The sequence below is a fragment of the Eupeodes corollae genome, chromosome 1, assembly GCF_945859685.1.
Source record: "Eupeodes corollae chromosome 1, idEupCoro1.1, whole genome shotgun sequence".
In the NCBI taxonomy this organism is placed as follows: domain Eukaryota; kingdom Metazoa; phylum Arthropoda; class Insecta; order Diptera; family Syrphidae; genus Eupeodes; species Eupeodes corollae.
Genome location: NC_079147.1, coordinates 71838322 through 71851119, shown reverse-complemented (window position 1 = coordinate 71851119; position 12798 = coordinate 71838322). Strand labels below are relative to the sequence as shown.

The window sequence follows — 12798 nt, the reverse complement described above, 5'->3', positions numbered from 1 at the left end:
TACACAAAACTAATGACTTCGGGTGGCTTTAGAGCTTTGGCGTGGGTTTTGGTTTGTAATGTCTCATGATGGTCGTCAAGTTAATGGTGTGCCCCCTCTTGGGGTTTTTGAGCCAGTTTACCCTCACTTTCCTATAGGTTTCTAAATCTGCTGAACCTGGACAATATAACATATAGCTCTCCTATTATAACCTAACCATGTGATGCAATCTTCTAACTTATAAAGGCTATAAGGACCATAAGGAGCATGTGTTCTAAGTTCTAACATCATATTATTTTTCGACATATAGTTTTTCCTTATTTATGGTGTTTTCTTTTTTCCAGTGGACGAACGGAAAAACAAGCAGCTAAAGATGCACTGTCCATTGGCAGAGCACCACCCCCATTCACACGAATGCCATCGAAGCGCCAACCGAGACGTGTGATGGATGACTTTCTGAGTGGAATCGGTGGTGGTGGGGTTGGAGTTGGCGTTGGAGTTGGTGTTGGTAGTGGCAACGGGATTGGCGGTAAAAATGGCGAAAGTTACGTTGGGAAAACTCAGGAAATTAAAAGCATTTCCATACTGCAACCCGTGCAGACGTAAGTAATAGTCCAGCAATTTATTTAACGGTTCTTTTTATGGTTCTCGTTTCTTTTTATTCTGCAAATATATTTATTTCTTGTTTTTGTATACCCGTCCGGCGGGTAGATGATGGCGACCGGAGCGGAGCAGCTCAGCAATGGCGCTGGAGTTGGCGTTAGCGTTAGCGTTGTTGCAAGGTTCTTGGATTACATTTCACATCAATCAAGGGGTTGGTTTGATGGTTATGTATAGCAGAAGCTAAAGGGTTTGGTTGCTCATTAGGAAAGTTTCCTTTTTCTGATGGTTTATGGGTGTGTAAACAAAAGAAGTCGAAGCAAAATAGGGTTTACTCCTATAACCATTCCAAAGCAAGCAAAAGCTGTGTGATAAAAAGGAACACAACGAAACAAAAAATAAAATCACGTTGAAGAAATTTCGTGTTGCTTTAAGTTTTATGAGACTTTTTTCCCTTGGTGTTTTTTAAGTTTTTCTTTTGCTTTTTAATTCAAAGATACAATCTTACAATTAGGATTATCGTAAAAGTTACTAATAAGATGTTGTTGTTTTTTTTTTTCTTAAACTTTTAAGAGGTATTAACGAGCCTTAAGTTGTATATGCAAATAAAATATTTATAAGATGAAAAAACTGAAGAATAATTAGTCAGTGTGAGTTTGAGCTGCTCCTAAAAGCTTTAGGCATTCTTCAACGTTTCTCTTCTCTTGGAAATTCTATTAGAGTCCGCTTCCTGAAATCCATTAGTTACTTATTAATTTAATTTAAGGCTTAAAATGCAGGTGTTAAGAAAGATTTAAATCTTTAGTTTTTTTTGTAACTTCGTATGATGAAATCAGAGGTGGATTATTTTAAAAGAGTGGGAATAAAAAACTCATCATGGTTGGATAAATTGTTCTAAAAATATTTCTCACTATAGAAATTTGCATAACTCTTACTTCTGATATCATAAAGGGTGTTTAGAGGTGTGGTTTTTTCACCTGGCAACACTTTTTTTCAGAACTGGTCTTTTTGACAGCTGTTACTTGACTTATGCTCAGTTTGGTTTTGCCATTTTATAAGTAATAAACTTACTCTTGAAGAACGTTTGCAATCGTTCAAATTTATTACCGAAAAAATGGTTAGATTGGAAGGAAACTCTTACCTATAGCATAATCTTGCATGTCGGGCCTGTGACGTGACATCCAAGAGCGTACAATTTAACAACTCTGGATTTTAGTTTGTGGACTTCTATGAAGACGCTTTCCTTCTCTCATAAGCCAGAAACGATTGATGCCTTGAAAGAGAATATTCTGCGCGTTATTGCTGACAAACGGCCCTAATAGCTTCAAAAAGCGGTCGAAAATTGGACCTCTGAGATGGAATTTATTTTAACTAACAGCTATATAAGCTTTTCGAACATCAAATTGGATCATTTTATCCATTTTCTAGTAGATATTTTCAAATATTGACAGAATCGAAAACAACCGTATCGAAAATGGTCACTAAAAATGTCAATCTTTTAAAACTTGTATTTTGACAGATGTTCGTACCTAAGTGGAATGATAATACTTTAAAACTCCCAGGAAATATAGAGGGACATGGTTTAATATAAAGAGCTTTTAAACTGTCATTTGGAGTTATTAAAACCCGCTCGATTTGTCAAACTACTACTGACCTACCTACTTAAAACAAAAAAGCTTTTGCAACTAGGCCGACTTAAATAAACTATATTGACAGGCATTCAAAAAAGTCACACCTCTTTGAGTAGAGTACGACCCGTCACCATAATACAGTGGTACGCACCATAGTAGCTCGCATCTAAAAGAAAGAATGTTTTTATAGTCAACTGGGATCCGCCTACAACAACACTCCCCGCGGAGATATTATTTTGGTTATGGGAGACTTCAATGCTAAGGTTGGCAGTAACAACAACGGGCTAGAGCATGTGATGGGTGTTCACGAAGTCGGAAATTGCAATGATAATGGCGAGAGGTTCATAGCTGGGTGTCGACGGATATGCAAGAGTCTTCCAGCCAAATTTACCCCATGACCCGTCAACAATTTAGTGACCACCTGTCACACGAAATGAGAACAATCAGCAGCACAGTACATGACGATATAGAACACCATTGGAATGCTGTGAAAAATGTTTTCATATCAGGTGCTGACAGAATAGTCGGAAGTTGCCAACAACACTTGGCTCTCAGAAGAATCTTCGGAAAGGATCAACAAACCCAAACAGTTAAGGGCTCAAATAACTGCTGCACAAGGTGCAGAAAGAAACGAGCTGAAGTCCTTGTATCGCATGAAAAAGATAGAGGTTAACCGCAGGCTGCGCCGCGACAAGCGTAACTACATCAAGGCAAGAAGCAGAAGATGCTGCAAACAGGTGCGACAGAAGGACCGTTTACTGAATAACGAAAGAGCTAACCAGTGCACTCAGCTCAAAGCAACAACTGGTGAAAGAAGTAGACGGTACTGCTATAAGTTCGGTGGATAAGAAAGTCAGAAGGTGGAAAGAACACTTTTTCGTCGGTCTTGAACCAAGTGTTTACATACAACTTGCTGCCGATAACTTTTGAAGCGCAGAAATTAGTCCCCGAATCTGCACCGCACCTTCTAGTAAAAATGAGATCGTTGCCGCAATTAAAGCCGCAAACAACGTGCAAACGGTGCCTTTGAAGTTCCTGAACAAACTAATGCCCGAATCCGCACCGCACCTTAAATTTTAGATGAGATCGTTGCCGCAATTAAAGCACTTAAAGACAACAAAGCGGTATGACTTGATGGAATTCCCACAGAGCTTTTACAAGCAGCCGCAACGTCATCAAGTTAACTGCTTCATCCGCTCATTAAAGAAGACCACCGAAACCTTCTCTCATGAGTGGAAGAAGGGTATTTTCGTCAAGCTTCCAAAAAAATTATATCTTACAAAGTGGGAAAACTAGAGAGAAATTTGCGTTCTAACTGCCGTTGCCAAAATAGTAGAAAAAGTCATACTGAATCGCATCAGAGAACACCTTGAGGCCACACTCGATGCCAAAAAAGCCGATCATTATTGAACAGCGCGTTGAATATCACTGCTGTTCATCTACTTCGAGAAGGTCTTTGATAGCGTTAACAGGGAGTATATCTGGTTAGCTTTTCGGAGTAGAGGCATCCCAGAAAAACTAATTGCATATGATGGATGCAATTGTCACTTAGGTAGGTTGTCACATGATTTTGAAATCCGTAGCGGAGTCAGACAGGGCTGTATTATGTCGCCAGTATTGTTTTTGTTGGTGATAAGCGATGTACTGCGCACAGCTCTTTCAGGTAGCAGATTGATTCAATGGACTTTGGCGTCCTATTTAAAGTACTTGGATTAAGCGGAAGATGTTTGCTTACTTCCTCATAGGATCATGGATCTCCATCAAATGACAAGAAGTGTGGAGAGAGAAGCAGAAGTTGTGGGGCTGAAAATTAATTCCGTCAAAACGAAATTATTCAGCCTCGGAACCGACCCTCCTCTCAAAAAAATATTTTATCGCAACCGTTGGAAAAAGTGGAGAGCTTTCAATGCCTTCGAAGTATCGTCACCATCGATGCTGGAACCGAACAAGACGTCATCTGCCACATTGGCAAAGCATTGGTATACTGTCAAAAATTTGGAGGAATAACTCTATCGCACAAATGCCGAATCTGTACTTCTTTATGGTTGCAGCACGTCTTCGTAACATCGTAAGATTTTATAACCAAACCGCATATCAAATGAGGTCCTTCATAGAAGTACAGGTCAGGAATCTATATAATCTATAATACGAAGACGTAAGTGGCAATGGATTGGACATACGCTTCGAAAAGGTAGCGACTGCAGTGCAGGCCAAGCAATGCAGTGTAATCTACTCACACAAGAAGGAAGAAGAGCTTGACGACCGAGAAGCACATGGAAGCGTCACTAGGCAAGGGCTTGAGAGAGCTGAAACACATCTCCGGAAACCGTACACGGTGGCGCGTAGGCGTAGTAGAGGCCATTTGTCCCTTAAGGAGTTAACAGGTCTGAGGAACTCAATTAGTAAGTTACCAAATCTTTACCCATTTCCTGTGCTGTTCAATCGAACCACAGTGATCCGAGTGAGAATTCGGTCTACCGTTGCATCACCCCGTTAAACTTAATTTAACCTAAGCTTAGGTCGCTAGAACCTTAATCAAAGATTTTAAGATTGATGATGGCTGTGTGTCTATCAAGCAGACTTGTTAAGACTTCCCTTAGATTTTCGACCGCTAGCTCTCTACTTTGTCATCTTTTATACTTAAACAATCTTTTAAACTGGCTTCCTTTGTCATTCTCGAAGTGTTCTAAACACAATATTTGTAGCAAAATATTGCCACTATCAAGTTCCGGTTCGATAAGTTTGATGGAGTGGAGTTCTGTTAAGACAAGTCGAATTCTATGACTTTGCTCTTCCCAAACTTTGCAACTTCATTAAGGGAATAAGCTTTCTTCTGTCATTTCTATTTCGTTCATCATCATTTTTCTTTTAGACCTGTTTAAGACTTTTTTAACTTTAAAAAAATAGGTTTTAAATTCAAGAGTTCATGATATAAAGGAGCTTCCAACAATCTTCCCTAATTTCATTTTAAAATAAACCTTCTTAAGTAAGAATCGATTCCAACACGTAAACTTTCAGTCATTAATCTCTATAAGTTATTAACAAGCCGAGTATTTTTTTTAACTCATTTTCAGATACGAAAGTCCATATCGATCAACCTACAGCATACCAACTAGCCTTGGCATCCGTCCATATAGTAATAATAATAATAACAATAATCACAATAACCCAACAATAACACCTGACTCGCCACGAAGTACACGAAGTGCACCTTGGCCCAGGTCACAGCAGCGTAATCTATTTGGCAATTCATCAAGTCCGCGATCGGTGCGTTCTGCATCAACGACGCGTCATAGTACGCACGTTCCTACACACAGCAGCAGCCACAGTCACAGCCATAGCCATAACCATAGATATCGATCTAGCTCTGTGGAGAGTCATTCATCCAATGATTCGCATTCCACAAGAAGGTAAGTAAATATTTTCTTCTCTTTTGTAGATATTTTATTTTAATATGAAATGATCCTTAATCGAGGACCGTGAGAGGTCATTATGAGTACAGGTTGTTTTATTTAAAAAACAAAGAAAACAAAATTTTTAAGACTCCAGTTTTTCGGTAGTGAACTAAGTCCAAGGCTAATTCCTCAATTTGGAGGATATAATTCTAGTTTATCTTTATTCCTACCTTAAAAACTTCGGTCTAAAAAGCTAGTAGGCTTACTTAAAAGCTTTACAATTCTATTTATAATATATAAATAAGTTGATCAGTAGCTTTAACTCAGGTTTAACTTTATGGCTGAGTCACAAAAATGCTTCAGCTTTGGCTTCGCGTGTTTATAAAGCTGCCCAGAAGCTGGGGATTTTCTTCAAGGAGTTTTGTGGACTCAAAAACGAAGGCAGTCCCTTTTTTTTCCTTCAGAATTTCAGTTCATGGGCCATTTCAATTGTGTGCAGTTCTTACTGGTTTTCTACTTCATAAATCACAAAAAGCTCAGCAAGTCCTCAAAGAATTGCTTCGAAATTTAAAACAAACTTTTGAAACATCCTGTACAAGAAAGTTTATAACACTGGCCCTTTTTTTTATTGTTTTTTCTCTATCTTCCACATTAACGCAAAATGCTAAATAATTTGATGATAAAATTATAAGGCACAAGCACCGACACCGCCGCACTTCAGATAATGAGAGTGAATTATCACGTGGATCTGGCAAATCGGGACGATCTCATCACTCGCACCGCAAACACCGGCGATCGCGGCACCGTCGCAATTCTGGATCGGAGAATGACAGCAGTCGGGGACGCAGCTACTCGGGTCATCGATTGTCGGCGAGCGGTTCGGCTGGCGAACTAATCGATTCGACAAGTCAATGGCGGGAAGTGCAACGGCGACAGGCCGATGGCCTGGGTCAGAGTTCCGTCCAGCAGGCGTCTGTATCGAAGAGCAGTATGGTGGCTAGAAGTTTGCACAGTAATGATAGTCATTCGGACACCCATTCGCATCATAAGTCCCGTCGGCACAAAAAGAACAAGTAAGTTGATGTTGCTAAAGAGAGTGCTGGGGGAAAGGGTAGTTAAAAAAATGACAAAGAATTTGATCGATGACGGGGAAGAAGGGCTCTACGTAATGATGATGACCTTTTAAAGAAAAAATTCTCTTTCTCTATCTCTACTTCTCTAGATCTCCATCGGACTCTAGAAACCGTATTTGGTCAAGTGAGCTAGCTAAGCATCTGCAGTTTGACCTAGTCGACACGGCCGGCATGACTGAGGACCAACTGCGCGAGATCCCCTACACTGTGGTTGAGACGAACCATTCGAAGCGAACAGGTTCAGGCAACTTGAAAATCCACAAGAGCAACAGCAGCGGCAACAACACCACCGGCAGTGGTGGTGGCGGTGGGGGACAGAGCAATCGGAACCGCGTCGACCGGATAAGAGGGTAAGATGACCGATAAATGTGTCTCTTTGGCATATAAGTTGATAAGCTTTTGATATGAATTTGAAATGTATTATGTCAGTTTGTATTTCCAAAGTTCGAATCCGAACGATAGTTCCGGAACTAAAAGTGGATCGATCCGTTCGGCTAGTACGATCTCGTCTAGGGAATGTGATCGCAATTCCGGATTAGTTAGGTATGGGCTAGTTGCCCGGCTTATTTTGTTGAACCTGTTGTACTTAAACGCTTTTGATTTTGTATAATTTCCAGAATGATGTCGAGTATGAGTATGGGAGATTTTATATCACCGACAGGTTCGAGTTTAAGCCCTCTAGATAATTCGGCGTTGAGAGTCTCCCACGAACACACTGATTCGGGTCTGGGAGCAGATCAGGATTATGCTTATTCTTCGGAAAGGTATGTTTATTAAGCATTTTCATCAGATTTTTTAAGAACCCTTTTTCAATTGATAAATTTTGTCCTTGTTTTTTTTAAGATCGAGTGATAGTACCCGTTATGGAACAAACAAATCCTCAGGTGCCTCATCGGGAAGTCATGGTCGACCGCGGGAAGGTTCAACAGCCTTTCCCAACATGATGCATCACCAATCTGTGAGTAACAATAGGAAATCCTCATTGTATTCTTCTAATCGCCAGCAACAGCAACAACCACAACAAACATCACAACACAACCAGCAACAAAGCTATAAATACACATCCCCGGCTCCTATACATAATTCATCCTCTACTAACAATAACAGTTCATTTTCAACTAACAATAACAACAATTCGAGTTCGAATTTAAATTCAATTTCGAATTCGAAAAAGGTGACAGCTCCTTCACAATCTATTACCAACAAACAACCATCATCGGCCAATGCAACATCTTCACTGACAGCGCAACAAGTTGCCAATAACAATCGCTTACTAAACTACACAACTTTTGAAAATAATCACTACAAGTTCAGCTTGAATAATCCAAGCGCCGGTGAAGGCATCTCGGGCGGTAGTTATTGCTTAGATCCCTACAATCGTCCCATGTCCTCGGCTTCGGGTTATTATCCTGGTGGTGGTGTTAGAGTGTCGCGAGGCACGGCCAAGTCTGATATTGGTGTTCCAACTCGGCGGCCATCGTCGAAGAAATTAATGGCCGGCAGTAATCCGGGTGCCGGATACCCTCATAACGGTTTGCATCGCGGTAAATCTGATCTCTTCCTTTCCTACGTACACAGCAGCGGTAGAAGTGAGTACGGTTCTTCGAGTGGCTTAGGCGGTTTGGGCAGTGGGCGATTAAGTGATGCTTGGCATCATGGAAGCCACAACAAACAACAACAATCGACATCGCAACAAGCTGCCGCTTATCATATTTCAGGTGTTCAGACATCTGATTTCGCAACTCCCGTGATGTATGATCAATTTAGCCCAGCAAATCGTCGCAGTAATCGACAGACAAACAATGATGTTGTCTATTATCAGTTCGATAATAAGCTTATGAGTCCAAAGGATTCAGGGCCTTCGGTGGGGCCGCTTGTTTATATTGAGAATAACTCGCAACAAATGGCGGCGTATCGACAAAATGCAACTGCAATGGAAAATAAGACACAAAATGTGAGTAAACAAATTCAACATTAATTTCATTGATGTTGCTATGCACTTTGTGTCTTTTTGTGTTGCATGGTAAAATACAATGTTGCCTGATATTTTAAAATCGGTCTTAAATGTTGCATGGTATACGTTTTATGTTTTCATTTTAAAGATTTATTCTTTTTTGTGTTTAGCAATGATGTTTTTTGTTTGACCATAAAGTTTAGTAAGTTCGTTTTGTTAAACCTTTATGTTGCATGATAAATTTAATTTCAGAGATATTTATGTGTTATCTATTTGAGTGTGTTGCTAGCATTTTTATCTTTTTGTTTACAAAATAAAATTTGTGTGTATTTTCAATGTTAGGTCGGATTCTCAATTTCTAAGCACATTTTAATTTTTGATTTATGAATTCTAAATCTTAGTTGAACTTTTTTTTTAAGTATTTAAGCAAACTTAGCAACAACTGAGCTAAAACTGAACTACAACTAATCCACAGTTAAAATCTAAGTAACCTACAGCTGTAAATGCTTGGCTACATGCACTAAAGGCAGGCTTCAGCTGAATTTTAACTAAGCTAAAACTGAGCAACAAATTAGCTACAATTCAGCAACATATTAGCTACAACTGAGCTATAACTGAATTGTATGCAGTTACGATATCGAGCTTTTTGAAAACATAAGAGAAGGTTTCTCTTTAATAAACTCAGGCCTTTCGAATAGAATTTAAAAAGAGTTATAAGACAAACAAGGGTAAATTTATAACCGTAACTTTGAAACATTCCTATAGCTCAGCTGCGAAGCTTCGTTTCTTTTGTTGTTTTATTGATATTTTCCTGTATTAGTTTCTAAAGAAATGATCAGTTGCATCTTCAGCCATCCACCCCCCCCCCCTTTCCATCTTAAGCAATTTATCTTTTATACAAGCTTCTTTCATGAAAGCCTTGTTAAATCAGTTTATGATTGTAATTTCAGAAGTTCTGACAGAATGAGAAACTTCTTTCAGCCAGAAATCAAGAATTTGGAATGTTTTATGGCTGAAACAATGTGAAGCTTTTTTCATGTAGCAAATCAAAATAAGATTGTGTCTTATAGAAGCAACCGCATCTATCTAAAAAGAGGAATCCAAGTGTGGACTTTCAATATATTCACCGTTCAGATAGAATGCCCCGAGGTTTAAATTATTGGTCGAGAAATAGTTCCCACAATGTGACCTCGAACGAGTTTTATTACGAAGTTGTCAATTCTGTTCAGACCCGTGTAGGACCTTGTTGAAATAGTAATTAACATACGAAGATTCGGCTATTCGATGTAAGCCGGTAGAGCGTCGTTAACACTGCCGCACCCGACACTTCTCCATCTGAAAAGGGGCAACGTTAAACCTCACAGAACAACCTTAAACAATCACCGGATTCAAGCCGACGACTGTTGTAAAACTGTCGTTTTGTCAGACCGAAGGCTCCTCTGGCCCTGATCTAACCACTACACTTTTGCTTTTTATTCTCTGCCTGAAAAGGTCAACGATGAATATCTTGACGCCAATTCTTGCACATATCCCTTGTAGCCTTAACCAACGGAGTTCGAAACAGAACATTCTCCGACTTCTAGACGTTTATTTTCAGTTTTTAATTGTTGCATTGAATCTTGTTGAAATCACGCCTCCAAGAGAATTGTAATAACCTTAAACTTCCAGGCAATGTACGCAATCAGATCCTTGCCGTACGCAATTGCCTTGGTTAGACTATTTGTAGATCGCCCGTGTAAATGATGACGACAATCGGCGAATTCACTGCTCCCTGTTGAAAGCCATTGTTAATTTGGAATGTTGTTAAGCATATCATAAAGCATACAATAGTTTGCTTATGCGAAGCCTGCTCAGTTTTAAGATAAAGACCCTCCAACCATACGGTGTCGAAAACCTTTTTCAAATCAACCAGAAAAACACCTGTACACCTGTTTTTTTATTTGATTTTAGAAACATGTTTAGACGCAGCATGAATTTTATCAAGACCCGCCTTGAACCCAAACTGTTTATCCGGAAGTATTTTGGTGTCCACAGCACACTTAGTCAAAGACCTATTAATGATCTTCCCAAAAACTTTACTGTTGTTCGGAAGAAGACTTCTTAACCTTGCCCTTTTTTGGAAGAGTATAAAGCACAGCGGTGTTCGATCTTAAAACTACTGAACTGTCTAATAAATGAAAAACGAAAACTGAAAGAGTTTCAGCAATTTGAAGTCAAAAAATATATGATATCTTCTTTGTATCTTCTCAGATGGATTTAAGATATTATTTCCTCAAGCCAGAGATCGATACTCTTCTTCTGGTATCATATATCTATTGATAGTACCCGTGGCATGATGGTAAGTGCGTTGGACTGTCATGCCAGAGGACTTGGGTTCGATCCCTGCCTATGTCATCTAAAGTTTTGTTGACGGGTACTGCCTCTTGCGAGGAATGACAATCACGAAAAGTGCTTCCTCAAATAAGCCGTTCGGCTTAAAACTGTCGGTCCCCTGGTCCCTAACAACAATCAGGAATGATTTTAAGTCACTAGGCCCTAGTTCTCAACGGACTGTTGCGCCACCGAATTTATTTAATTTATTTATCATGTATCTATTCAAAATAATTATTAGTAAAAAAAATAAGAAATATTTTGTCAAATGTATAAAAGTTAAGAGCATTTCATTGAAACTCTCAGTCTTCCCGACATAAAAGCGAAAGAATGTGCAGAATCTCAAGTCACTAACCAACATTTAATAGTACCTTTAAATTGACCAAACAATCTCTATAAACATATTTTCGTCTTCTTTCCAAAATCGTCTTCTTTAATTTATTTTTCCCTATTGGTAAATTTGCATTGATACAACCTCCGTCTTAAAGTACTCAAAGTACGTGACAGGTATATAGTGGCCTTACACTATTTCTTTATTGTCTTCTACTTCCATCATCATTCCAAGTCGTCCTCAGAAGAGTTCTTTATTGGCTTGATAGTGATAGATATACCAAAAGAGATACCTACCTACCCCCAGTGACTGCTTCCACAAAATCCTATGTCTAAGCATTTTTCTTTCATTCTCAAAAGTCGTCTACCTATTTAATTTTATGTCTGAGGTTTGATTTCTAAAATGAAATTGCCCCTTTGGCATCATCTTGGGGTTTTCTATTTCTTTAAATCGATTCGACTTTGGAATCTAAAACATTTCCGAATAAAATTGTTTCTATACCCAGTCGAGTAGTTCTGCCAAAACAATGTTCATGCTTGTACTTGCCATCCAGTCTATAGGTCTATCCTAGCTCTATATAGCCCCAAAGGCCCAAAAACCATTCTCTTCTCTAAGCTATTTTGCTTAGGATGTTGAAAAAGAACCGACTATTATGTGTGGGTACTATATTCAAAGTATCTACTGTTTGCATTTCGTATCAATAACTTTAAGAATGAACTGAGAAAACAATAAAAAGGAATAAGAAGAAGAAAGGAGAGACAGGGTTGCCAAATATTATTTTAATAGTAGTATCAGAACCAAATGAGTTAAATATAGGAATATAGAAATCTCTCAAAACTTCGAAGCTAACGTAAGAACGAAACACTATATTTACTAAAGCTGTTTAAAGAATAAGTGCTGCCAAACGATTGATTGATACAACGGTTTATGTTGATGTAAAAATAATACTTAGTATTTAATAGTACTTTCGACAACACTGACCCACACAGATTATTCGAAGAAGTTAGAAGAAGAATATTATTTGCTGAAAAAGGATATTTTGAACAAAAGAATTTTTAATTAATTCATTTAAGATTGAAATGAAAGTCCGGTCTCTTTTTTCTGGTCCTAAGAATCAGGACTCGACTCATAGTGAGGGTAATATTATGTATGTTGAAAATTGGAAAATGCTTTTGGTTAAATTAAAAATTATCTTAAATCAACTAAAACTCGTATACACACACTCAAAGATTCGTAGAAGACTTTGAATATCTGTGTGAATCAAAGGATATGTGGACAAACTCATGAATACCCATGAAAATTTAATAATTTCTTCAAAAGAAATTGATTTTTTTTCAAAAATTTATATGAGGAAGCAATATCAATTAGGTATATGTTTATTTTCAATACCGACTAAAGGGAATTT

At 38.6% G+C, this 12798-nt stretch overlaps 1 protein-coding gene across 5 annotated transcripts in view; it reads left to right on the top strand.

The window, feature by feature from the left end:
- Positions 1–12798, top strand: part of LOC129953938 (band 4.1-like protein 4) — a 399888-nt gene that overhangs the window by 329162 nt on the left and 57928 nt on the right. For 3 of the 5 annotated variants that reach the window (XM_056067491.1, XM_056067490.1, XM_056067494.1), the window contains 7 exons: positions 324–581; positions 5285–5620; positions 6298–6678; positions 6828–7088; positions 7168–7281; positions 7356–7502; positions 7582–8692. In XM_056067491.1, coding sequence (XP_055923466.1) covers positions 324–581; positions 5285–5620; positions 6298–6678; positions 6828–7088; positions 7168–7281; positions 7356–7502; positions 7582–8692 — 2608 coding nt within the window. The remainder of the gene's footprint in view (positions 1–323; positions 582–5284; positions 5621–6297; positions 6679–6827; positions 7089–7167; positions 7282–7355; positions 7503–7581; positions 8693–12798) is intronic. The other 2 variants (XM_056067495.1, XM_056067492.1) reach the window with 2 other exon arrangements.